Genomic DNA, 26,058 nt, shown 5'->3' with positions numbered 1-26,058 from the left:
GCAGTAGAGTTTTGTTATAACTGAAATCTACTTCTCTGTCTACTAGGACTGTAATCAAACATTTGCATGCACATGGCCAAAATTGCTCTTTGTTGTCTGGATCTAGAGGGATGCTGAAACAGTATTTTGAGAGCCTTTTATAATCCCTGCTACACCAAGGAGGGGTCCTGTCAGGGCACCACCAGCCCTGCCTGTCCCTGCCCAGCATCTCCTGGGGCTCCCCCAACCCTGCCCAGGTCCCAGGACCCAATTTCAACCCCCTGGAGCCATCAGCCCCTGCCCCAGCAATGCTGCAACAGGGCCAGTCTCCAGCTTCCCACAGCCCTGCCTGGCCATGGCCCCACTGCACCAGGGATGTGCCCAATGCCCAGGGCTGGGGCTGCGTCCGTCCCCAGAGCCCCACATCAGGCCTGACCCTGACCCCACCTGCAGACTGACGTGCTGGCCTGCCCTGTGTGTGTACGGGAGGGAGATGACATTTGTGACAAATTAAAAGTTAAAATGAGCAGACAAATTCATTGCATTTTGAACAGGTTTTGTTTTTTCCCCTCTGAAATTAGATGAATCATCTCTGAACCATTTTTCTGCTGTCAGGAAATGATGAGAGTTAACAGGTATAGCTGGGCCTCAGCAGGAGAAGGGTGGAAAACCTGAACCAGACAAAAATTGGAGAATACAGGTAACTGCATTTTTAAGAAATGCAGATAAGTGACTCTCAGTTCTCCCATCTCCAAAATGGGGATGGGCGTTACATGTTTGGGAAAGGCGTGGCAATGTGAAATGAATAAATGCAGTGTAGTTAGATACTCATGTGGAAAAGTTGTTAAGGAAGGGGAGGAAAAGGAGCAAACAGTTCAGGAAGAATTATGCTCAATAGGTGTACAAACAGCTGAACACTGAGCCTCTGTAAGGTGCTCTTCCTAGGACTTGTAATATCATCTATGGTGGCCCCTATGCTTTGTCACCTAGTGCCAGGTTAAGTATCACAAAAGGGACATGCAGTAACTGGAAAATTACCCTAATCTTGCAAAAATTGCTTGTTGTCTTGCAGGCTTTAAGTTTGGTTTGGCTTGCTACATATTTTTTTCAAGTTAGTAGGCATATGTTACTGTTTATAATAATCTATACTTTTCAGGCAGGCTGGGAAGCACTCTGAAGAGGCTTTCAGATGTAGCCCTGCAGTCTGAGCTGGGTCACATTGGCAGCACCAGCAAAAAACATTCTGTAGGATTTGCTGGCAGATCATTGTTACTCTACCAGATATCTCTGTCCATACTGACAGAGCATGTAGAGACCGACAGTGTGGAATACCGTTGAGATCCTGTTCTTCTCGATTGTTACCACTTCTAAGGTGAGGCAGCAAAGCTTGCTGTGGTTGTGATGGCAAATGCATAAGAGGGAGGAAGAATCTCTCCCAGCAAGTGTCCTCCTTGTCAGCTCCTTTGCTGTGTCTGCATTGCAGGGAAATCTGTACTACTTCCACGTATCCTAATTAAGCTTGATCATGACTAGAGTAATGACCTCTGATGCATAACTTCAGGCTTTTCGTTCTGCTAGACAAGGAATAGCATTATTCAGGGTAGCAGGGTGAACCACGGTCCTTGTGTATTCACTGCTGAATGAGGTGACACTGTGTTCAGCTGTCCTTGGATGCCTTTATTTTTCTCTGGTATTTCTGCATCCTCCCCCTAATACACCTGGCTTGACTGCTTGTTTGTGAGATGGTCATGAGAATATATTGTCTTCTTAACAATAAGGGAAGGGAATTGAATAACGGAGTAAACACATAAGTGGAAAATCAAATAAGTAGAAGCACTTAAAATAATTACAAAAAATAGCTTCAAGTTGCAAAATTGCCATTTAACATTTGATGGAGATTGATAGCCTCAAAAGTGGAGTAAAACAAGGACTACAGCAATACACTACAGTGTTGCTCTGGCACATGCTGACAGGCTTTTCCTCTGGAGATGGTTGGTGGTGTAGTTATTACTGCTACACAGGATTTAGACATACAGCTGCATTCCATCTGACTGCATGTGTGTAAGAAAAAGAGTCTTGAGAATATCCAGTTATAGATTGGAAGAAAAATGTGCTATTGTGCTGCATTATTACTCTTGCAAAATAAGAGTTGCAGAGAATGGGGGAAATTGTTTTATTGTGAGGTAGAAAGCCTTCTGTCCCAACCCCAGTATTGGCATTGGTAATGTGAAAAGAGTTGGTGAGTATAAAATGATTCGGCTTACAGACACTGTAACAAGTTTAGAATTCAAAGGACATCAGGGGTTTTACCAGACCTAGATGGGATGGAGCAGACATACAGTCATCCACCTGATTTTAGGAAACTTTAGGATACATCAATAATTTCACTATCAATTCTTTATGCCCCCTATTACTACATGAAGTAATTGTGTGACAGTCAAGTTCTCTTGCCTGTGTAAAATTCTCAGTGAACATTGCTCTATAAGCCATTCTGCTTCCAACATGGCTTTGAAAGCCCAGATCCAGATTTGCTGAATTTGCCATCTCATTTGCCCTCCCTGTCTCAGGGATAACTCCTCAGCTAGGGGACCTCAATGATGAGGAAGAGTTAGAAAGAAAACATAAGTGGGAGAGAAAAATACATTTATTTTCCTGAAGTCCTTTTTACCATGAATGTACAAAAAAGGTCAAACAGCCTATAGGAAGTTTTAAAAAAATAGGACTTTGTGAATTAATTGAAGATGAAGGGTCACCCAAAATCTTCAAGAGGTTCATTTGCCTTCCCTGTAGTGGAATGAGAGAGAGGAGCGAGGTGATATTTTTCCACTCTTGCATTTCATTGAAATAGTGAAGTTGACCATCTGGTCAGCATCTTACATAAACTGTGCAAGTGCAGTTTGTGTACACCAGGTACAAATGCATCATTGTGATGGTGCTAAACTGGCTGGTGGCCATTAAACTTCAAGGTAAATGAATTAGGAACTCCTGCCAGAGACACAAAAATACATACAAAGTTTTAGCTGTTAAGGAGGTGCGCATGCTAATAGATTAGTCACCACATTGTGGATAAACAGCTTTGCATCACTTTGTGCTGCAGACAAAGATTTTATGTACAGAAGCTGCTGTGACTTGATCTGTAACCTGGCAAAAGAGCAGTGAGAAAAAAATTGTGATTTTTCTTCCTAGCTTGGCATCAAAATATGAATAAAATGGTGCTTTCACATCTCTTGCAGACTCGATCTCTGCCAATTTTATTTCCATGTTACTGAATCAGACCAACAGATTTTACAGAAATAGCACCGTGTACTTTAGTTAGAGTGTGGTCTGTTTCTGTATGCCAAAGACTTACATGAATCTCGGTGATGTGACACAAACCTTTTCATCTTTGGTCTTTGTGTCTCGATTTATTCCATTAACATTAGAGAGCCTTTTGCTCTGTTAACAACAGCAAAGAGTTGAGAAGAAAGTAGCCGATTCTGAGGTGAATAAAGTATATTCTCTCTATTATTTCACACATAGCCTCCGGAAACTTTAGCTTTGGAAGTACGGGGGAGGGGGGAAATCCCTGAGTATTTCGCAGTAGCCAGAGGTATAAACCTCGGTAAGAGAAGCGCAGGCACGGCTTGTGGGAGTTTGTGCTACCTCACTGTCTTTGAAACCATTTTATTATAAAGAATGAGATTCTAACTGTTCACTTTCTTCTCTAATGTGAAAAAGACCCTCTGAAGAGTAACGCTGAGTTTCCTGTCCTACGGTAACTTTAAAGGAGAATTCCTAATTTACAAAGAAAAACAAAACTTTCGCTCTCTCAAGGTCCGTTCGGTTCCAGGACTCGGGATTTATTGTTCCCTCTCTATCCAAACGCCACTCTTTTCGCGACAAGACACCGACAGGCGAAAATAGGCACCTCCACCGCCTCCCAGATGTAGAAATGGGGCAATTCGTGACACATAAAGTAGAAAAAACACAATTTATTACCCCCGAAGAAACACAATCCGGAGCGCGGACCGCCGGACGGCGGCGGGGCGGAGCGGGCGGGCGGCACCAATCAGCGCGCGCGGCGCTGCTATAAATAGGGGCGCCTCCGCCACCACCCCCCAGAGCTCCCTGCGTGTTCGGCATGTCTGAGACCGCTCCAGCTGCAGCGCCCGACGCTGCTACGGGCCCCGCCGCGAAAGCCGCCGCCAAAAAGGCGAAGAAGGCGGCGGGCGGCCCCAAAGCCCGCAAGCCCGCGGGCCCCAGCGTTACCGAGCTGATCACCAAGGCCGTGTCCGCCTCCAGGGAGCGCAAGGGGCTCTCCCTCGCCGCGCTTAAGAAGGCGCTGGCCGCTGGTGGCTACGATGTGGAGAAGAACAACAGCCGCATCAAGCTGGGGCTCAAAAATCTCGTCGGCAAGGGCACCCTGGTGCAGACCAAGGGTATTGGTGCGTCTGGGTCTTTTCGTCTTAGTAAGAAACCTGGAGAAGTGAAGGAAAAAGTCCCCAAGAAGCGGGCAGCCGCGGCCAAACCCAAGAAGCCGGCAGTCAAGAAGGCTGCTGTAGCCGCCAAGAAGCCCAAGAAAGCGGTGACAGCAAAGAAGAGCCCTAAGAAAGCCAAGAAGCCGGCGGCTGCAGCGATCAAGAAAGCGGCCAAGAGCCCCAGGAAGGCGACTAAGGCTGGAAAGCCCAAGAAGGCGGCGGCAGCAGCGAAAAGCCCGGCCAAGGCGAAGGCGGTGAAGCCCAAGGCAGCAAAGCTGAAGGCGGCCAAGGCCAAAACAGCCAAGGCGAGGAAGGCGGCGCCCAAGAAAAAGTAAATACCCGTGGAAGAAAACTCTTGCTTCGCACTTAAACTCAACGGCTCTTTTAAGAGCCACCCGCGTTTTCTCAAAAAGGGCTGAAACGCTGTGGCCGTCACCTGGTTGGGGGACGGAGACGATGGGGGGGAGGTTTTCAGGGAAATGGCAGTGGGCTGGCGGAAGGGCTTTGTTCCAGTACGGAGACAGGCACAGGAGGGTTGGAGCAGCAAATTTCAGGGCTGCTTCTAAACCTCCCCTCTGCCGACCGGGGACAGAGAAGCGGCGCACCGGTGGCTTTGGAAAGCCCGCACGGCGCCGGGATTGGCTGCGGCTTCGAAGGGGCTGAGCTCCTTCCGGGGAACCCCGCCCCCGGACCGGGGCAAGGAAGCACCGTGGGGTCGGAGCGGGGGCGGTACACAGAGCTGCGTCCGGCAACTAGTGCGGGTGTTTCACGGCCAAGTCTCCGCCGAGCGTTTCAAAAGGCATCGCGGGTTTCTACTACTTTTATTTAATGAAGTTCAAGCTCTTTTTTTGAGTCTGTTGGTGGCTCTGAAAAGAGCCTTTGGGTTTCTGCGGGAAAAGACTTCCCGTGAGTTCTTCAGCGTTCACTTGGCTTTAGCCTTGTGGCTGTCGGTCTTCTTGGGCAGCAGCACGGCCTGGATGTTGGGCAGAACCCCGCCCTGCGCGATGGTCACCTTGCCCAGCAGCTTGTTGAGCTCCTCGTCGTTGCGGATGGCCAGCTGCAGGTGGCGCGGGATGATGCGCGTCTTCTTGTTGTCGCGGGCCGCGTTGCCGGCCAGCTCCAGGATCTCGGCCGTCAGGTACTCCAGCACGGCCGCCAGGTACACCGGGGCGCCGGCGCCCACCCGCTCCGCGTAGTTGCCCTTGCGCAGCAGCCGGTGCACGCGGCCCACGGGGAACTGCAGCCCGGCCCGCGACGAGCGCGACTTGGCCTTGGCCCGCGCCTTCCCGCCCTGCTTCCCACGGCCGGACATAGCGACCACACAACACTCAAACTTAGAACCTGTAAAAATACAAAAACAGTTCGGCAACTCCCCCTTATATCCCTTCTCAGCGAAAGGAGCTGGTTGCGATAGGCTGAGAAGGTGACATTGCGAAAAGAGCCAATGGAAACGCGGATCGAATTCTAACCAATGGCCATGAACTACGGACTATGACTGTAAAAAATCTCACTCAGCCAATAAAAACGACTGCTAGAGGAAACCGTAATTTGCATACGACTGCTATAAAAAGAGAGCGATCACGCTGAGTCTTTGTCTATCAACAGAAATTAGCAGTGGTGTTGTCTAAAGTTTGTTATAATGCCTGAACCGGCCAAGTCTGCTCCGGCGCCCAAGAAGGGGTCTAAGAAGGCAGTAACCAAGACACAGAAGAAAGGAGACAAGAAGCGCAAGAAGAGCCGCAAGGAGAGCTACTCGATCTACGTGTACAAGGTGCTGAAGCAGGTGCACCCCGACACGGGCATCTCGTCCAAGGCCATGGGCATCATGAACTCCTTCGTCAACGACATCTTCGAGCGCATCGCGGGCGAGGCGTCGCGCCTGGCGCACTACAACAAGCGCTCCACCATCACCTCGCGGGAGATCCAGACGGCCGTGCGGCTGCTGCTGCCTGGTGAGCTGGCCAAGCACGCCGTCTCCGAGGGCACCAAGGCTGTCACCAAGTACACCAGCTCCAAGTAAGCTGCCTCTGCGCCCTGTGCCAGATTTCCTCGACCCAAAGGCTCTTTTAAGAGTCACCCACCTTTTCAGTAAAAGAGCTGACACTGGTGAGATTTTCTTACGTGTCCCAGGTTCCTCTCGGGAGAGGAACAAACAATAATAGTGCAAGAGCACTGTTACCTGTAAGGAACCTGGAATGTACATGTTCGCGGTAAACGTGTGTTCTGTATCTGCCTCAGTGGAGCAGAGAACCCTCACGCTTTCCTCAGAATGGCCCGGGAGTCCGCTTATTTTCGTGTCCGGTTTGGGAGAGGTTTAACAGTAAACGAACGATGTAGGTGTTCTCTTTAAATGCACAAAGTAATTGTCGTCTGGATAGGTGATGCTTCCCCTTTTTCCCCGTGAGGGACTCTAGCGGAATGGAGATACATAGAAAGCACAGACGGTTCAAGATCGCCGTGTGGGGTTTTTTTCAGCGGAAAAACTCCAGGCTGGAACCACCCCCTACCGTTAGCGTTCTCGCGGGTGACCAAGGGAAGCATCCGGAGCGCTTCACGGCGTTCTCACCTCGAACCGCGCAGCCCCGCCTGTGGCTCCGAGCACAGTCTATCGCCTCAGCGTTCTTGTCGGGCTCTCGCCCGCTTCTCCTTCCACCGCCCTGTTCTCCCGCGCCCCGTAAACCGTGCAGCCGAGCAGCCCGCGGGAGCGGGGGGCGGGCGGGAGGACCCGGCAGCCGCGCAGCTGCCGGGCTCGGTCCGACCTGAGTGAGGACTTCACGGAGCGCCTCAGGAGGCGGGACCCGGCCCGGCGCGGCGCACCTCCCTGGAGGGCGGCGATTGGTCGCGGTGGCGCTGGAGCTCGGAGCCCGTCGTCGCTTCCCCAAGGCGATACCCTCCGCAGAGAGCCGGGCCTTGAACCGGGACGGGGGAGCAGCTGGGACACGTTCGCCTTACACGAAACGACGGCTGCTACCTGCGCCTAAAGCCTTCCTGCCGCGGCCCCGAACCGAACGCCGTCACTGAGAGAAAACAGCGAGCACTCGGGGGAGGAGGCTGCCGTGTGAAGGAGCCGTTGCCAGCAGTCCGGATGTCAGGGGTGGGGTGTGGGTGAGGGGGAGCGGGTTGGGAAGCGGACGAGTCCGGGGTGTAGGCGGTGGGACCTGCTACAGCGCTTATCTACGGTGGTTCCTGACACCTCCCCCCCACCCAAACCGCTCTTCTTGGGGACGGTCCACGCATTTCTCCTTAGAGATAGAGCCGGCGCTAAAGCGCTCTGAGAACCCGAAAAGAGCAAGCGGCCCAGCAGGGGCGGGCCGTGGAGGGAGGGGGAAGAGCGGGCCGGTTCGGCGGCCCTGGAGACCGAGGGGGTGGGAGCGGGGCGGAGCGCGGCGGGGGAAGGACGGGTTTCCCACCGGCGAGGCGCGGGTTTTTTCAAATACTCGCGTTAGCCAATGGCAGCCGGCCTCGCGCGGACGGCCAATCGGCAGGGAGCTTCGGCTATAAATACCGCCGCCGCAGCTTGGTTGCTGTCGTTTGAGAGCGTAGAAGCGCGTGTGGAGTGATGGCGCGTACGAAACAGACAGCGCGCAAGTCGACCGGCGGGAAGGCGCCTCGCAAGCAGCTGGCCACCAAGGCGGCCCGCAAGAGCGCGCCGGCCACGGGCGGCGTGAAGAAGCCGCACCGTTACCGGCCCGGCACGGTGGCGCTGCGCGAGATCCGGCGCTACCAGAAGTCGACGGAGCTGCTGATCCGCAAGCTGCCCTTCCAGCGCCTGGTGCGCGAGATCGCGCAGGACTTCAAGACCGATTTGCGCTTCCAGAGCTCGGCCGTGATGGCGCTGCAGGAGGCGAGCGAGGCGTACCTGGTGGGGCTCTTCGAGGACACCAACCTGTGCGCCATCCACGCCAAGCGCGTCACCATTATGCCCAAGGACATCCAGCTGGCGCGCCGCATCCGCGGCGAGCGCGCCTGAGCCTCCTGCCGCAGCCCCTCCCCGCTTCCGGCAGACACCGAGGTATCTCGTATAGACCCAAAGGCTCTTTTAAGAGCCACTACATTTACCATAAAAGAGCTGTAATACTTCGAAATGAGAGAGAATGTTTCATCTTCTACTCTGTAATGCCTTTGTTAAAATTGGGGAATAGACTTAAAGGGAAAATTCACCGTTTCTTAAAATTACATAGAAAGCATTAACAGCTCTTTTATGGTAAATGTAGTGGCTCTTAAAAGAGCCTTTGGGTCTATACGAGATACCTCGGTGTCTGCCGGAAGCGGGGAGGGGCTGCGGCAGGAGGCTCAGGCGCGCTCGCCGCGGATGCGGCGCGCCAGCTGGATGTCCTTGGGCATAATGGTGACGCGCTTGGCGTGGATGGCGCACAGGTTGGTGTCCTCGAAGAGCCCCACCAGGTACGCCTCGCTCGCCTCCTGCAGCGCCATCACGGCCGAGCTCTGGAAGCGCAAATCGGTCTTGAAGTCCTGCGCGATCTCGCGCACCAGGCGCTGGAAGGGCAGCTTGCGGATCAGCAGCTCCGTCGACTTCTGGTAGCGCCGGATCTCGCGCAGCGCCACCGTGCCGGGCCGGTAACGGTGCGGCTTCTTCACGCCGCCCGTGGCCGGCGCGCTCTTGCGGGCCGCCTTGGTGGCCAGCTGCTTGCGAGGCGCCTTCCCGCCGGTCGACTTGCGCGCTGTCTGTTTCGTACGCGCCATCACTCCACACGCGCTTCTACGCTCTCAAACGACAGCAACCAAGCTGCGGCGGCGGTATTTATAGCCGAAGCTCCCTGCCGATTGGCCGTCCGCGCGAGGCCGGCTGCCATTGGCTAACGCGAGTATTTGAAAAACCCGCGCCTCGCCGGTGGGAAACCCGTCCTTCCCCCGCCGCGCTCCGCCCCGCTCCCACCCCCTCGGTCTCCAGGGCCGCCGAACCGGCCCGCTCTTCCCCCTCCCTCCACGGCCCGCCCCTGCTGGGCCGCTTGCTCTTTTCGGGTTCTCAGAGCGCTTTAGCGCCGGCTCTATCTCTAAGGAGAAATGCGTGGACCGTCCCCAAGAAGAGCGGTTTGGGTGGGGGGGAGGTGTCAGGAACCACCGTAGATAAGCGCTGTAGCAGGTCCCACCGCCTACACCCCGGACTCGTCCGCTTCCCAACCCGCTCCCCCTCACCCACACCCCACCCCTGACATCCGGACTGCTGGCAACGGCTCCTTCACACGGCAGCCTCCTCCCCCGAGTGCTCGCTGTTTTCTCTCAGTGACGGCGTTCGGTTCGGGGCCGCGGCAGGAAGGCTTTAGGCGCAGGTAGCAGCCGTCGTTTCGTGTAAGGCGAACGTGTCCCAGCTGCTCCCCCGTCCCGGTTCAAGGCCCGGCTCTCTGCGGAGGGTATCGCCTTGGGGAAGCGACGACGGGCTCCGAGCTCCAGCGCCACCGCGACCAATCGCCGCCCTCCAGGGAGGTGCGCCGCGCCGGGCCGGGTCCCGCCTCCTGAGGCGCTCCGTGAAGTCCTCACTCAGGTCGGACCGAGCCCGGCAGCTGCGCGGCTGCCGGGTCCTCCCGCCCGCCCCCCGCTCCCGCGGGCTGCTCGGCTGCACGGTTTACGGGGCGCGGGAGAACAGGGCGGTGGAAGGAGAAGCGGGCGAGAGCCCGACAAGAACGCTGAGGCGATAGACTGTGCTCGGAGCCACAGGCGGGGCTGCGCGGTTCGAGGTGAGAACGCCGTGAAGCGCTCCGGATGCTTCCCTTGGTCACCCGCGAGAACGCTAACGGTAGGGGGTGGTTCCAGCCTGGAGTTTTTCCGCTGAAAAAAACCCCACACGGCGATCTTGAACCGTCTGTGCTTTCTATGTATCTCCATTCCGCTAGAGTCCCTCACGGGGAAAAAGGGGAAGCATCACCTATCCAGACGACAATTACTTTGTGCATTTAAAGAGAACACCTACATCGTTCGTTTACTGTTAAACCTCTCCCAAACCGGACACGAAAATAAGCGGACTCCCGGGCCATTCTGAGGAAAGCGTGAGGGTTCTCTGCTCCACTGAGGCAGATACAGAACACACGTTTACCGCGAACATGTACATTCCAGGTTCCTTACAGGTAACAGTGCTCTTGCACTATTATTGTTTGTTCCTCTCCCGAGAGGAACCTGGGACACGTAAGAAAATCTCACCAGTGTCAGCTCTTTTACTGAAAAGGTGGGTGGCTCTTAAAAGAGCCTTTGGGTCGAGGAAATCTGGCACAGGGCGCAGAGGCAGCTTACTTGGAGCTGGTGTACTTGGTGACAGCCTTGGTGCCCTCGGAGACGGCGTGCTTGGCCAGCTCACCAGGCAGCAGCAGCCGCACGGCCGTCTGGATCTCCCGCGAGGTGATGGTGGAGCGCTTGTTGTAGTGCGCCAGGCGCGACGCCTCGCCCGCGATGCGCTCGAAGATGTCGTTGACGAAGGAGTTCATGATGCCCATGGCCTTGGACGAGATGCCCGTGTCGGGGTGCACCTGCTTCAGCACCTTGTACACGTAGATCGAGTAGCTCTCCTTGCGGCTCTTCTTGCGCTTCTTGTCTCCTTTCTTCTGTGTCTTGGTCACTGCCTTCTTAGACCCCTTCTTGGGCGCCGGAGCAGACTTGGCTGGCTCAGGCATCACACCAAATGCGCGCCTCACCCAACAACAACGAGCGCTAATAAAGCACAAGTAACGCCATCGCCTGCGGGAGCCCCTTTTATAGCGGCGCTACGCAAATGAGGAGCTCGGCAGCGCCGCGTCGCTATTGGCTGGAAGTTCTAATTCAGGTCGTCACGAAACACGAATCGAGAGGTGTCCAATAGCAAAGCTCAGCGCGGAGTGACGACCTGAATTAGAACTTCCAGCCAATAGCGACGCGGCGCTGAGCTTTGCTATTGGACACCTCTCGATTCGTGTTTCCATTGGCTGCCAAAACAACTCCCCCTTTGCAGCCAATCAGAGAAGGCGACGCCGCTCCGCCCGAACTGAATATAAGCGGGCTGGCTGGTACAAGTAAGGGCGGCTCTAAATTTTAGCTGGGGTGCGGGGATTGTGTTTTGGCTGAGTCGCAGGGATGTCCGGCCGTGGGAAGCAGGGCGGGAAAGCGCGGGCTAAGGCCAAGTCGCGCTCGTCGCGGGCCGGGCTGCAGTTCCCCGTGGGCCGCGTGCACCGGCTGCTGCGCAAGGGCAACTACGCGGAGCGGGTGGGCGCCGGCGCCCCGGTGTACCTGGCGGCCGTGCTGGAGTACCTGACGGCCGAGATCCTGGAGCTGGCCGGCAACGCGGCCCGCGACAACAAGAAGACGCGCATCATCCCGCGCCACCTGCAGCTGGCCATCCGCAACGACGAGGAGCTCAACAAGCTGCTGGGCAAGGTGACCATCGCGCAGGGCGGGGTTCTGCCCAACATCCAGGCCGTGCTGCTGCCCAAGAAGACCGACAGCCACAAGGCTAAAGCCAAGTGAACGCTGAAGAACTCACGGGAAGTCTTTTCCCGCAGAAACCCAAAGGCTCTTTTCAGAGCCACCCACTAGATCACTGAAGAGCTAAATTGCTTTAAATTTGTTTAGAAGCCCTTAGAAAATACTAATAGTATTTTCTTTTTTACTGAACAAATTTTTTTCTTAAATTATATTGTTCAGAAGAGTTGCTAGAATATTTTTTAAACTGTGTAGTCTTTATGCAGATGAGATTAATTTTGTTAAATAAAAAGTTTCATAAGCTAAAGCGTTTCATGGTTTGGATCTTGCAGTTATACTTACCAGTGCAAAATAAATCTTTCCCTGTCCCATTGTTTTTTACTGTAACCACCGAGGTGAACAACGTGGTAGCAAGCAAAAACCATCCCTGCCCTTCTCACATAGTTGCACACAGGGATGCAGAAACGAAAGCGTTAAGTACTGGCTACAAAACACCGCTGAAGAACAGAGAAATGACTTTCAAGTCCTTAGGTACTTAAACTGCAAAACAGTGAATCACCTACTGAGTACTGTAAAAAATAATGATTAGAGAAGCATCAGGGGCTGCTCGTAACACAGTAAAGCTGCTCCCACTCACAGCACACGCTTTGAGTGCCTGGAGGGGGCAGACTCCAGCAGACTACAAACAATTCCACTATTTACCCACGATTTCGTAAAAAAAAAAAAAAAAAAAAAAAAAAAAGGAAAATATTTCCCTGACTTCAGCCCTTTTTGAGACAGCTTGGGTGGCTCTTAAAAGAGCCGTTGGGTTTAAATGCGGAGCAAAAATTTTCTTTACGGGGGTTTACTTCTTTTTGGGCACTGCCTTCTTCGCTTTGGCCGCTTTCGGCTTGGCTGCCTTTGGCTTGGCTGCTTTGGGCTTCACCGCCTTCGCCTTGGCCGGGCTCTTCGCTGCTGCAGCCGCCTTCTTGGGCTTGGCAGCCTTAGTCGCCGTCTTAGGACTCTTCACCGCTTTCTTGGCTGCCGGTTTCTTGGCTTTCTTGAGGCTCTTCTTTGCTGTCACCACTTTCTTAGGCTTCTTGGCGGCGCTGGTGGACTTCTTGGCCGCCGGCTTCTTGGGCTTGGCCTTGACCGCCGGCTTCTTGGGGGCTTTTTCCTTCATTTCTCCAGGTTTCTTACTAAGATGGAAAGAGCCGGAGGCGCCGGTGCCCTTGGTCTGCACCAGGGCGCCCTTGCTGACGAGGTTTTTCAAACCCAACTTGATACGACTGTTATTCTTCTCCACATCGTAGCCGCCGGCGGCCAGCGCCTTCTTGAGCGCGGCGAGCGAGAGCCCCTTGCGCTCCTTGGAGGCGGACACGGCCTTAGTAATCAACTCGGTGATGCTGGCACCCGCGGGCTTGCGGGCTTTGGAGCCGCCCGCCACCTTCTTCGTATTCTTGGCGGCGGCGGCCGCAGCAGCAGCGGACACCACCTCCGCAACGGGTGCGGGAGCGGTCTCCGACATGACGACGCTCCGCAGACAAAAGCGCAGCGCCTACAGCAAGATCGGCGGCGCCCCTATTTATAGCAGCGCTGCGGGAGCTGATTGGTGGGTTGCCGCGCCCGCCCCGCCCCGCCGCGCGCTGCCGCGCGGCTTGTGTTTCTTCTTTCTCAAAAAAGTGTGTTTTCCGTAAAAAAAACGTGACCGTGGCACCCTATTTCTTAGCCGTGTTGCTGAGGACAGAAGATATTTTTGTCTTTCGGCGTTTCTTTTACCTGAGAGTTAAAATGAGTCTCAGGCAAGCCAATAATCCCTGAGCTTGGGGATTGCACGTAAAGCCGAACGGTGAGATTTTTATTTTTCCGTTTGAATTAAAACTTTGCTTCTGACAGTACTGTCACAGTGACAGCGGATCTATGTTCCTGAGACGGTTTTTCATCAAGATAGTGCAAAATGGAGGTAATCTCGAGACATTTTCTTAGCGAAAATTTGCTTTGAATAGAAGCAAGTAACACAAAGTAGCCACTCGGCCCTGTACCTGGGTTATGAGTTGTTTCCCATAACACGGCTTCATCTCTTAAAAACAATGAAACCTTTGAACATAGTGCCCTATTTAGCACTGCTCGGAGCTAATAAAAAGTAAAAGAAAGATGGTTTTCAACGGAAACAATGTGAAAAACAGCTCTCTTAAATCAGCATGTACCTTCAACATCTCAAATTCCCCTCAGTTTTCTGCATCGTTATGTTAATATGTTGATGAGCTATGTTCCCATTTTTTTCTCCAAAAAACTTCTTTTGATTAAGCACAATAGGTAAACACGTTAATTTGTATGTTCTTATCTTAAGATAGAATTTATTTTTGTGCTTACTTTCACACTGTACTTCAGGCATTTTGTCAGCCAGAATCAGCAGTTGTGCAAAAAAAATCAAAATACTGTGTGCATGTCGTCTTTACAAAAAAGGGAGGTAAGGCTGCCGGCATTTCTTTAATAAAATTATATAAATCAAGTGTCTTAATCAAACAATTATATCCTCAGAACTGCCGAGATAAACTAGGGCATATTTTTTTCCAACCCATGAGATTTGTGATGTGGAATAAACTGCACATAGATAAAGTGATTTTTTCTTGGCATGACTTGGATAGAGGAGTGTCGTGTTCAAAAATATGTAGTACAATGTGGGAAAGAATAGGAGACCCTGGTGATTGTTTTATATGATGGAAAATGCAGTCATTTGGCTGCTTTAATTTTTTTCTTTCAATAATGTAATCAAAATAACATCAAACACTACCGTCCTGTGGAGATTTAGCAATAAGGGGGTCAGGTTTAAGAGCTTGTCAGTGGTGCTGGTTTACCATGACTAAGGTGCACCTAAAGTGTGAGAAACTGACAAGAGATGTGGTAGCATTTCAGAGGGGCTATTGTCTAGAGAAGACAAACAATAACATCATATGTGAGAGTATAAAAACAGAATATCATGTGGACTTGGAGCCAATGTCTGTACTGATGCTATATTTCATGGTGGTTTTACCTGCTGACCCCACTGTGGATTGTGGGTTGTGAACTACATTGTCACAGAAGTGAATCTGTTGGGAAGGACACATACCATTGAGGAGAAATTTCTCAGGATTAGTTTCGTAGCATATGTATTTCCTTCAGATTCTGTATCTTACTCCCTCCTATTCACTCCTATCAGAGTCAGAGGTAGCTTTACCTCTAAATTCTTTTGATCCTCTGCTAATGCATTTTCCCAGGTTTAGGCTAGGCCTCTACCCTTCTTCCAAACACCTGATATAGCAGCACAGTCCTGCAGCACTCTATATGCTCTCCTAAAAGCTCCTTTTCTGGTGCTCCAATATTTTGACCACATGTCTGGACTTTATAATTTTTTTTTTTACAATCATAGACAGTTAGTTTTAGGTTCAGCAGGGGAGGAAATGCAAAGAGATCTTGCAAATGTTATCAGGTGGAGGAAACGAAGGAAGAAATAATTTTGCAAGTGCTCTTTAGTTCCTTGAAATGAATGGGCAATCTTATTTTTAAAAAAATCATTACTTATTTCAAATATTGTCTTAACCTTTTTTTTTCTGATATGAAGCTTTGTAAAATGATGTATTCAATAAATGACAGAATTACTTCTGCCTCCTATTTTTCCTTGAAAATAATAGCCAAGCAAACAGAACATTTATTAAAGTAAAACAGATTTTTGGAAAGGTCGGAGGTAGTGCTCACAGTGGACTGCAATATTTGGATGTGACAGAAATATTTCAGAACTTCAGGTAGAAATACGAGGACTCATTTTTCTCCTACTCTGGTGTTGGATAAATGCATTCATGAAGGTCCTTCTTTTGAGCCTGAGTGACTACAGAATCATAGAATGGTTTGGGTTGGAAAGGATCTTAAAGATCATCTAGTCCAACCCCCCTGACATGGGAAGCGACATCTTTCACTAGATGAGGTTGCTCAAAGCCCCATCCAACCTGACCTTGAACACTTCCAATGATGGACCATCCACAGCTTCTCTGGGAAACCTGTTCCAGTGTCTCACCACCCTCATTGTAAAAAATGTCTTCCATATGTGCAATCTAAATCTACCCTCTTTCAGTTAGACTGTTGCCTCTTGTCCTGTCACTACAGGACCTGGTGAAAAATTTCCATCTTTCCCATAAGCCCCCTTTATACATTGAAACTCCACAAAAGGGAGTCTCCCCGCATCCTTCTCTACTTGTGTATGTTCAGGTTCCTCAGATGGTCTCAAACCTGATTTTCTCCTACAATGGGAGGGACTTTGTTCCCCCCCAGTCCCTGCCTTGAGGTTCAAGGACTTGAAAGATGTGGAAAGTCAGATTGCCAGTGAAAACTGAGGCAAAAAAAATTGTTGAGTACCTCAGCCTTCTCCATGTTGGTTGTCACTAGTTCTTCTGTCCTATTTATTGGGTGGGTGCATTTTCTTTACTCTTCCTTTTCTGATCAAAATACCTGCAGAAGCCCTTCTTATTATTCTTCACTTCCCTTGCAAACTCAAATTCAGCTCCAGATGTGCCTTAGCTTTCCTGATCCCATCCCTACACACCTAGACAGCATCCCTATATTCTTCCCAGCATGTGTGTCCCTGCTTCCACTACCAATGCATTTCCTTCTTGCACTTCAGTTCAACCAGAGTGTCCTTAGTCAGCTGTGCTGGTCTCCTGCCTTCCTTGCCTGATTTCTTACAAGTGGGAATCAAGAGCAATTGTTCTCTAAGAAAAACGTCCTTAAATAGGTGCCAGCTCTGTTCTGCTCCTTTATGCTCAAGGGCAGTTTCCCAGGGGTCCCATCCACTAGTTTCTTAAACATCTGAAAGTCTACTCTACTAAAATTCAAGGTCTTGACTTTACTTTTTGCCTGGTCCATATCCCTCAAGTTCATGATAGGCCTGGACCCAGGCTGCAGCTCAGGCTGCCACCAATCTTGGCCTCTCCAATTCGTTTAATTGTGTTGGTGAGCAACAGGTCCAGTAGTGCTTCTCCTTTGGTTGGTCTGTCTTTCACCTGGATTGAAAAATTATTCTCAACACACTCCAGGAGCCTCCTGGACCACTTACAGCTTGCTGTGCCACTTTTCCAGCAGATGTCAGATTGATTGAAGTCCCCTAGCAGGATCAGAGCCTGCGAGCATGATGCTTCTTGTAGTTGAAGCAAGAAAGTTTCATCAACATCCTCCCCTTGATCAGGCAGCCTGTAGTAAGTATCAACTATTAGGTTTCCTTTGTTGTCTTGGCCTCTAATTTTTAGCCATAAGCTCTTTAACGGTTCATCACTGTTTTTCAAAGACAGCTTTGTGCAATCAATTCATTTTTTTACATAGAGGAAAACTTCTCCCCCCCCGTCCCCGCCCTGCCTCTCCCTCCTTGCCTGTCTCTTATGAACTGTTTATAGTCATCAATCGCAGCATTCTAGTCTTGTGATTCATCCCATCAAGTGAACTATGACCGTACCGGACTTTTACTGCTTGCGTTGGAGGATATATGAAGGCATCCATCTCACATATTCAGCTGAGAAGGCAGCGCTGCAGCATATGTATGCATATTTCAAACAGAGTGATCAAGGTCATGCATTAAGCCTATAGCTGCAAAGCCCCATGAATATGTTTTTCACCTTGGGCTGCCTAAGGCTGCACAGCATCTTCAATATTTTGTCAAGCAAGTAGCCCTTCCTGATGCCTGTGCTGCTGAGCATTCATACTTCATATACGTGATCCAGTTAAATTCATTCTGACTTATGGGTGCTTCAGATACATAAAAAATAAGTGAAGTCCAGAGTCATTCAAGGCAATTCAAATCTGCCCTTGATGTAATTGCAGACTTTGGATGATTTGGTAGATATCTTTTGTCCATGGATAATGGATTTTATTTAAAAACTGATTTATCATGATGTTCTAAATCATAACACGTTGTTACATGAGTAAGAAAACTTCATGTCTCAATAGGGAAGGGGTTATGACCGCATACTGTTCAATCTCCAGCAAAGGACTCTTCCCCATGATAGAAGGTTTTTGTATTCATATAGATTTAAAATCCTCAGATAGATCAGTAATCTCTTAAAATAAGAAATCCACAACCAGAGGTATGGTAAGCATTAGGGAGAAAATTCAGTTATTACAAGGAGATCCATAGATACAACTTTCTTCATTTTTCTTAAAAATATTTCCTTGCAAAAATATTAAGGTTTTTTAAGTTTTATTTTTGTTCAAAGCAAGAGAGAAATAGCTCCTTGATCATTCCAGACCACATAGTTTTTGATAACTTCCAAGCTCAGTTAAGGGATAATTCCAAGAATCAGTTCAGATCAATCAATCAAGCAATCAGTAAGTCAAATATAAAGTTTCTTGTTTATTATTGAATGTTTCAATGTGATATAAATATAATATGTATGAAAATGTTACTGTACTGGATTAATGTATATGTGTTTATTAATGGTTTAATAAAAAGAGTAATTTTGCCAGTAGGGAATGTGAATTCAGGTAGAGAGAAAGTAGCCAGTCACCACTCTTCCTTTCTGCTTAACCCATTCCTTTAACAAACTGGGAGGGTCACAGGGTACATAAAATATGATGTGTCTGGAAAACGTGTGCACAAGCTGGAGACCGGAAGGATGTGTAGAATGTAAACTCAAGGTATCACTATTTTGACTATTTCTAATCGTTCAGGCAAATGATCTATTTGGGGGAACATGAACATTTGAAATAAAGCATTTCCTGGGGAAGTGGTGGAGTCACCATCCCTGGAGGTATTTAAAAGACGAGTAGATGTGGTACTTAGGGACATGGTTTAGTGGTGGACTTGGCAGTGTTAGATTAATGGTTGGACTCAATCTTAAAGGTCCTTTCCAACTAAAACGGTTCTATGATTCTGTGATTCTATGAACATGACATTTCCTTTGCTGCTGCACACTTTGTGCATGTCATCTGGGATCTCCCGGTGAAGCATGTGTGGACTGCTGTTGCATGCCCTGTTCATTAGGGAAGAGCAGCTCCTTTGCACTGTGGGTTACTCTGGGGAAGGAGGCGGCACTCTCTTTCCTAGCCTGTCCGCTCCACAAACAGCCTCAGTGAAGGTGCTGTGCCACATGGCCGTGTTTTCATTTGCATCTCAAGATTGTAAGAAAAAAATATCAGTTTTGACTTCTGCCTGGCCCCTGCAGCAGTGTGGGTCTGGTTTTTGTCAGGGTGAAATAAGAAGTGACAAACATGGAACCGTACACCTTGTTGCAGAATTGAATTGTCCTGTACAGTCTCCTACAACCTCAGGCAGCATAGGCAGAGACTGAGTGGCTGGGACACTTCCTAGCTGCCTGGTGCCGTGGCTCAGAAGACCTGTGGTCGATGGTTGAAAGCAGTACTACAAAGATGGAAAGAGTGCAATCGGCTGCAGTACGTCAGGATGAGGAAGACATCTGAGCTACCCTTCCTCCTTGTAGGCTGTGGTAGATGAGCAGCAGAGCACTGCAGGTGAGCACTGAGAAGAAAGCTGAGACACTGTAAATCTGGTATCCATGACTCCTTCCCATACATTTTGAGGTTGGGAAGACCTATGCATTTCAGAAGGAACTGGTGCTCCTCTCCTTGCAGGTGACACCTGGGAAGTCATAGTGGGCTTTTTGCTCCTGGGAGCCACTTTGTTTGCTACAGTCCCTAACTGCTGTTTCCTCCTTTCCCCTCCTCAAAAAAGAAGTGATACGGGCCTTGTAGGTTATTGTGCAAGCTTTCCTGCCAAGGTTGCTCTGCGTGCAGCCTAGTATTCACAAAATGGGTGCTCGTGTCAGCAAAATCAGCAGGCTATACCTATGACACCTCTAATTTTTGATGATTCCTTTTCTTAACCTGGCTCATGAGTACCCAGGCTGCCCCACCTGCCAGTAGGACCACTGCAGAGGAAAGTGTGGCACTACCACCAGCATCCACTTCCCTACAGGCTGCTGCCAACTGTCACTTGGGCATACAGGTACTTGAGGCAGGTGGTCAATGCAACTCAGCTTTCATTCACAGGTTCCCTGGGATGTCTTTCTCTCCTCAGGTTAACACGTATTTGCATCACTATGTCACCTCTCCACTAGCTCTCTCCCTTGGCCATCTCTTTATTGCCTGGCTGCACACAGACAACTGAAGCAAGATAGTGAGGGTGGTAACTATTCTCTGTTCTGTTGGACAAAGAAATAGTCTCTCTTTTCTGGTGCTCAAGAATACCCACCAAAAGCTTCTCCTGTCTATCTAGGCCAACCATAGTGATGTTCAGCACCTTCCTTGGCTGAGTTGCTACAGCTCAAAACCACAATTTAACACCACAAATCAGGAATCAGGACATTTGAGGAGGCAGGGAAGAGGTGGATGCTACATATTCAGTAATGACAGGCATTGCTTGCATGCCGTAAGGAAGAAATTGTCCTTCCCTAGGATAAGTGGGGATGGGAGAGTGCTGGTATGTAGCAACTTCCTGGGAACAAGGGGAATAATGAACAGGAGGCACCTTCAGATGGATGAGGTGGATAGGAAGAAGGACAGGAGAAAGAAAGAGGAAGGAAAGACAGAATAGGCTGATGGCCACTATTATTGACAACTACGATACTATGCAGCCAATATTCATAGAAACAGATGCAATGTTGAACTGTGTGACTCCAAGTCAGCAATAGGTCATCTTTATGCAAATCAAGGGGAGCCTGCCCTGATATCCCAGCATCAGATATTTAAGAAGGTGTTGGCATGTCAAGCTAGAAAAAGTGATCTGTGCAGGATCAACAGTGAAGGCTGCTGTCTCAGGAACTGTTTGGAAGTGGTTGAATTTTTACTTCAATTCTCCTCTCTGTGCTGCCATCACTAACACACTAAATGAGGACAGATGTGCAAATGATGGCTATTTGAAAGTAGAGGTGATTATATATTAAGTCTAATTTAACTTCAGTAAATACATTCTTAGGTGGACAAACAAGTTCAACAAAGTTTGGGGGGGAGCAGCAGGAGCGGGCTGCCCCGCAAGGGCAGGTGAGCTGGGAGACAAGGGGCACAGTGGGGCAGGCAGGGCCATGCTGTCACCAGTAAGGACACAGCCCCGCAGCACCGGCACATGGAGTGTGAGGCAGGGATGGTGGCAGTGATCGGGGACAGCCACAGCTCTGGATCACTGGGCAAGTCCCCAGGGAAGAGGCTGGGATGAGGTCAAGCCAGGAAAGTGCAGCCAGAGGAGTCAGAGATGAACAGGCAATGCATATAAGGTAAAGCCTGAGCCTAGATGCAACCCCAAAGCCAAGAGGTTAAAACCAATTGGTGGAGGGCAAGATCTTGAGAAATCCTCAAACAAGTCACTGTCAAGTCTGGCAAAGGGGAAGGGAGAAAGAAGGTTCTAGCAAAAAGCAGCGTGTTTTCCTTATAGTAACAGAGTCCGATTGGATGCAGAGGTACAAGTAGAACCGTAATGAAATCTGCCTGTACACAGTTAATGTGAAGAATAAAGCATTTTTGTCTGCATCGCCGGCTCAGGGTCTGTTTTTCCATCGTGTGGAACTGGCGCTCAGAACTCCCCTTCCAAATGTCAGTCTGTGTTCAGGGAATCAGTTCTTCCGTAAGATCTGATAGCACACAAAGAGTTAGGAGACAGGCTGACCGAATATCTCTGTGGGATGTTCCTGCAGGAAAGACAGTGCTTTGCAAGAACAGAAGGGTGCTAAAACCCCTGTCTTCAGATGTGCAAATTTTTTTCTTTGTCTTAGATTCGTTCCGATTTCCTTTGACACCAGGTTGGTATATCCACCCTGAGCAATGAGGTCAGCTTAGTTGTTTTCAGCTCTCCATACAATTTAGTTCGTGCCTAGAAAGACATCAAACAAACCTTTGTGACTCGTATGTTTTTTGTTTCATTGACCTTGTGGCTGCCGAGCGAAGTTTGATAAGCAGCTCCCAAAGAAAACTGATTTATATTGCCTGGGATTTTTTTTTTTTTTTTACCGTGCCTTCTGATGCTGATTCCAGCTGTTTCTCACCATCTCTTTCCATTACTTTCTCTCCCAGACAATATGTAATACACATCATTGTCTGTTAGGGAGAAGACTTTGGCAGGGGATAAATGGCAGAGATGACACGTGTCTGCAAATATTCAACGAGAAGAGGATTTTAATTTATCGTCATCTCAAGAAAAAAAAAAAATCGTGGAAGCATGCGACTTTCGAAGAGCACAGATCGTATGCAAGAGAAAGTGTTGTTTGGTAAAATATCGCTTTATACCGGTAATGGTTGCCATAGTTTTGAGAAGAGAAGGCACTTGATCCCACCACAGAGAAGAGTAACTTTATCCTCACCTCATGCCAAGATATTCTCACTGTTGTGGTTAACTATTCCACTCTGAAGGGACTGTATGAAGCTGTTCTTGGACAGCTAAGGATAACACAGAAAATCAATTAGCGATAACTAATGTGTCGCTCTTAATTAGGCGAAGGGAGGCTTCCCTGCTAAATCTGTGCACATGAGTACGTGCTGCTGACGGAAGCGGGGGGCGGGGGGGGGGGCTCTTCCCGGATAATCTGCCCCTTGTGTAGGCTGGGAGGAGAGGTTGGACTGCTCAAAGCCACGGTGCCGGGCTGCTCCCAGCGCTGCCTATGCAGACTCCCAGGTGCCACAAGGAGCGAGGGGACACTCAGGACCCCGTGCCGCCCCTTCTCTGTGGGCTTTGCCGGAGCCTGCCCCCTCCCCGACCCGGCCCGGCCGCAGATCCCTCCCACGGCCGTATATGTGTGCGTGGGGCTCGGAGCCGCAGTTGCAGCCGCCGTGGAGAGGCGATGGAGCGTGCCGGCATAAAGCTCGAGGAAACCGTGGAGAAATCAGCGTGGAAAAATGGAGAAGAGGGGGGCCGGGGGGGCGGTGCTGTGTAAGCAGGCTGCCAGTGCCCTGCTGTGTCTCAGCCCTGAGCCTGACCGCCGCAGGCTCTCCTCTCCGATTTCTCCATTTGTGGCTATTTCCCGTATGAGTGAGCTCTGCCACAGGTCTGGGCACCAGGAGGTGACGGGGGGGTCTGGGGAGGAGTCCAACACTTCCATACGGGATAAACCACGGATTTTACTTCAGCAGTTCCCACACTTAGAAAAATTTCACGTACGATCAATCACTTTTCCCTCAACACTTTTCCCAAGGCAGAGCCTCAATACAGAGAGGCGAAGCAGGGCAGGATTGCTGCCGGCCCCACGCCTGTCCCTTCTTGACAGGGAGGGCGAGGCGGGGTGCAGCGGCTGGGGAGAGGAGCAGCTCCGGGACACTGCTGGGAGTGCGTGCAACCCCTCTGTTTCCGCACTTACCGCCGGAGCCTGGTAAGGGTTAATTCGGGGGCCATGAATGTGACAGCTCCCTTCAAGGACTTCCGGCAGAGATGCAAGAAACAGAGGCTGTTAAACCCCTAACATGAATGTTTCCATAAAGGAAGAGCCAAATGAGGTAAATACAAATTTGTTGCAGGAATGTGTGTGTAATTAATATCTCAGTCGCAAGGCCTGGCCGGGAGAAAGTCGGGAGCGCGACCGGGAGCGGAGCGCAGGGGGAAGCGGTGCCGGGGCCAGAGAGGAAGGAACCGCGGCTTTACGCTGGGCGCAGCCGCCGAACTCCTGATCGCAACGGGCACCTTCGCGACCATCTCGTTTTACCGAGGCCGAGCGGGGCTGGGTCCTGCCGCCGAGTGAGCCTCGGGCAGAGCGGGCAGCGCCGTGCTTGGCAAATAGGGACACGGAAATCCAGGAGCAGGCAGGTAGTCCCGGCGCTGCGCTGTCGCGGCTTGCGCAAACTCGACCGAGGAAACTCGAAATGAAACTGGTAAAAGATGATCTGCGTGAAGCGCACAACACACACACTCCCACGTCGTCAAGCAGCAGGAGAAGGAAAGCCTAATGTCCCCTTCTCAGTGCTCGGGGGTCCCAGCAATTGTTACAGTCACCTTAGAGACCGCTTCTGTCAACAGCCCACTGCTGTGTTCCAGTAGACTGATTTGTTCTGGAAACAATCCTTTACTTCCTTGATGTTCCATAATATGTTTAACATAAAATTATATGCAAACACACAGAGGGTCTCCGACACACACATCGCACTGAGTCTCACCGAAACACACATCGCACTGTGCTCCCGAAAAAGACAGTGCACCCGAAACACACATTAGATTTTCGCTCCCCAATCAAACATCACCGTGCAGCGCCCGACACAGACACCGCTCCTCGCCGACGGTGCAGACGTCGCCCTGCGCACGACAATCCCATCTCTCTGCGCCTTCCGAAACACACATCGCTCTGCGCCCGACGGCGCACCGCTCGCACCCCTCTCCCCTACACACGCATCGCTCCGCATCGAAGGAAACGCACATCGCTCTGCTCCGACTGACAAACGCAGCGCACAGTGCCCAACGGCGCACACATCGCTCTTCTCCCGATGACCCGATGACACACACATCGCTCCGCTCCTCTCCTACACACACATCGCTTCGCTCCCCGAAGACACTCCTATCGCTCTGCTCCGGCTGGCGAAACACATCGCTCTGCGTACGATAGTCCCATCTCTCTGCGCCTCCCGAAATACACATCGCCCTGCGTCGTCGTCGCCCCCCTCCCCGCTTCCCGAAACACATCGCTCTGCATCGACGGACACCACGCATCGCTCAGCGCCTCTCGACCCACCCATTCCTCTGCGTACGAGACAGCCATCGCTCTGCTTCTCACGAAGCAATCATCGTCCTGCATCCCCCCCAAACCACATCGCTCTGCGCCCCCCAAACCACATTACCCTTACGTCCCGGCACACACAGCGCTCTACACCTCCCGAAACACACACCGCTCTGCTCCTCCCAACATACTCCATGCCCTGAGCCCAACAACACACACATCGCTCTGCTACCGACTCACAAACACATTGCTCAGCGCCCGACGGCGCACACATCACTCTTTTCCCGATGACAACCACATCGCGCTGCTCCTCCCCTATACAGGTATCGCTCCGCTCCCCGACGGACATACACATCACTTCAGTCCCCGAAGTCACTCCCATCGCTCTGCTGCGGCCGACTACACATCGCTCCGCGCCCCACGGCGCACAAATCGTCCTGCGTACTGTGGTCCCGTCCCTCTGCGCCTGCCGAAAGACACATCGCTCTGTGCCTCAACGACACACACATCGCTCTGCTCCCCCCAACACTCGCTACTCCTTGGGTCCAACTACACACACATCGCTGCGCGCCACCCAAAACCACATTAGTCTTGCGCCCCGACACTCCCATCGCTCTCTGCCGACTAACACACACATCACTCCGCGCCCCACGATGCACAAATCGTGCTGCGCCCAAAAAACACACATTCCTCAGTTCTCCACGGCGCACGTACCGCGCATATGGCTCTGCGCTGACGAGAAACACATTGCTTTTCTCCCCATGTCAACACACCACATCGCTCTGAGCCCCACACAACACACATCGTCCTGCGCCCCAAAGACACATCCATCGCTCCGCGCCCCACGGCGCACACATCGCCCTGCGTACGACACAGCGAACGCTCTGCGCATCCTGAAACCGCATTACCCTTACGCATCGACACACATACAGCGCTCTCCACCTTCCGAAACACACATTGCTCTGCTCCCGCCAACATACACTATCCCCCGAGCCCAACAACACACACATCGCTCTGCTCCGACTGATAAAAACATCGGCCAGTGCCCGACGGGGCACACATCGCTGTTCTCCCGATGACACACACGTCGCTCCGCTCGTCCCCTACACACACATTGCTCTGCGACTACGGACACACTCATTTCTCCGCTCCCCGAAGACGTTCTCATCTCTCTGCTCCGGCTGACAAACACATCGCTCCGCGCCTCACGACGTACCAATCGCCCTGCGCCCCACGAAGAACACATCCATCCGCTCCCACTACACACGCACCGCGCCATATGGCTGTGCGGCGATGACAAACACATCGTTCCGCTCCCCACAACAATATGTACATCGCTCTGAGCCCCGCACAACACACATCGTCCTGCGCCCCAAAGACACACGAATGGGTCCGCTCCCCGAGACGCGCACATTGCCCTGCGTACAACACAGCCATCGCTCTGCGCTTCTCGAAACACAGGTCGCTCTTCGTCCCCCCTGAAACACACAGCTCTAGGCCCCCCAAAACTCATTACCCTTACGCCCCGACGCAAACATTGCTCTATGCCTCCCAGAAACGGGTCGCTCTGAGACCAA

At 51.1% G+C, this 26,058-nt stretch overlaps 8 protein-coding genes across 8 annotated transcripts; 4 read left to right on the top strand and 4 right to left on the bottom strand.

The window, feature by feature from the left end:
- The first annotated feature begins 4,099 nt into the window (after positions 1–4,099).
- Positions 4,100–5,389, top strand: LOC137663446 (histone H1.10-like). Its single transcript, XM_068400686.1, has one exon. The coding sequence runs from the start codon at positions 4,100–4,102 to the stop codon at positions 4,769–4,771; it is 672 nt and encodes a 223-aa protein (XP_068256787.1). The 3' UTR covers positions 4,772–5,389.
- LOC137663447 (histone H2A-IV) lies at positions 5,239–5,785 on the bottom strand. The gene has a single exon (XM_068400687.1). It carries the CDS (start codon positions 5,746–5,748, stop codon positions 5,359–5,361), a length of 390 nt encoding a protein of 129 aa, XP_068256788.1. The 5' UTR covers positions 5,749–5,785; the 3' UTR covers positions 5,239–5,358.
- Positions 5,389–6,803, top strand: LOC137663448 (histone H2B 1/2/3/4/6). The gene has a single exon (XM_068400688.1). It carries the CDS (start codon positions 6,076–6,078, stop codon positions 6,454–6,456), a length of 381 nt encoding a protein of 126 aa, XP_068256789.1. The 5' UTR covers positions 5,389–6,075; the 3' UTR covers positions 6,457–6,803.
- A 1,180-nt stretch (positions 6,804–7,983) lies between these two features.
- Positions 7,984–8,458, top strand: LOC137663994 (histone H3). Its single transcript, XM_068401712.1, has one exon. The coding sequence runs from the start codon at positions 7,996–7,998 to the stop codon at positions 8,404–8,406; it is 411 nt and encodes a 136-aa protein (XP_068257813.1). The 5' UTR covers positions 7,984–7,995; the 3' UTR covers positions 8,407–8,458.
- A 219-nt stretch (positions 8,459–8,677) lies between these two features.
- Positions 8,678–9,152, bottom strand: LOC137663993 (histone H3). The gene has a single exon (XM_068401711.1). It carries the CDS (start codon positions 9,138–9,140, stop codon positions 8,730–8,732), a length of 411 nt encoding a protein of 136 aa, XP_068257812.1. The 5' UTR covers positions 9,141–9,152; the 3' UTR covers positions 8,678–8,729.
- A 1,180-nt stretch (positions 9,153–10,332) lies between these two features.
- On the bottom strand, positions 10,333–11,109 carry LOC137663683 (histone H2B 1/2/3/4/6). The gene has a single exon (XM_068401147.1). It carries the CDS (start codon positions 11,057–11,059, stop codon positions 10,679–10,681), a length of 381 nt encoding a protein of 126 aa, XP_068257248.1. The 5' UTR covers positions 11,060–11,109; the 3' UTR covers positions 10,333–10,678.
- A 251-nt stretch (positions 11,110–11,360) lies between these two features.
- LOC137663628 (histone H2A-IV) lies at positions 11,361–12,200 on the top strand. Its single transcript, XM_068401064.1, has one exon. The coding sequence runs from the start codon at positions 11,496–11,498 to the stop codon at positions 11,883–11,885; it is 390 nt and encodes a 129-aa protein (XP_068257165.1). The 5' UTR covers positions 11,361–11,495; the 3' UTR covers positions 11,886–12,200.
- Positions 12,201–12,684: 484 nt separating this feature from the next.
- On the bottom strand, positions 12,685–13,347 carry LOC137663885 (histone H1.11L-like). The gene has a single exon (XM_068401522.1). It carries the CDS (start codon positions 13,345–13,347, stop codon positions 12,685–12,687), a length of 663 nt encoding a protein of 220 aa, XP_068257623.1.
- Between the last annotated feature and the right edge of the window lie 12,711 nt (positions 13,348–26,058).

This window comes from Nyctibius grandis, chromosome 5 (genome assembly GCF_013368605.1).
Source record: "Nyctibius grandis isolate bNycGra1 chromosome 5, bNycGra1.pri, whole genome shotgun sequence".
NCBI lineage: Eukaryota > Metazoa > Chordata > Aves > Nyctibiiformes > Nyctibiidae > Nyctibius > Nyctibius grandis.
Note: the sequence above shows the minus strand (reverse complement) of the source record. Positions and strands in the feature narration are given on the sequence as shown.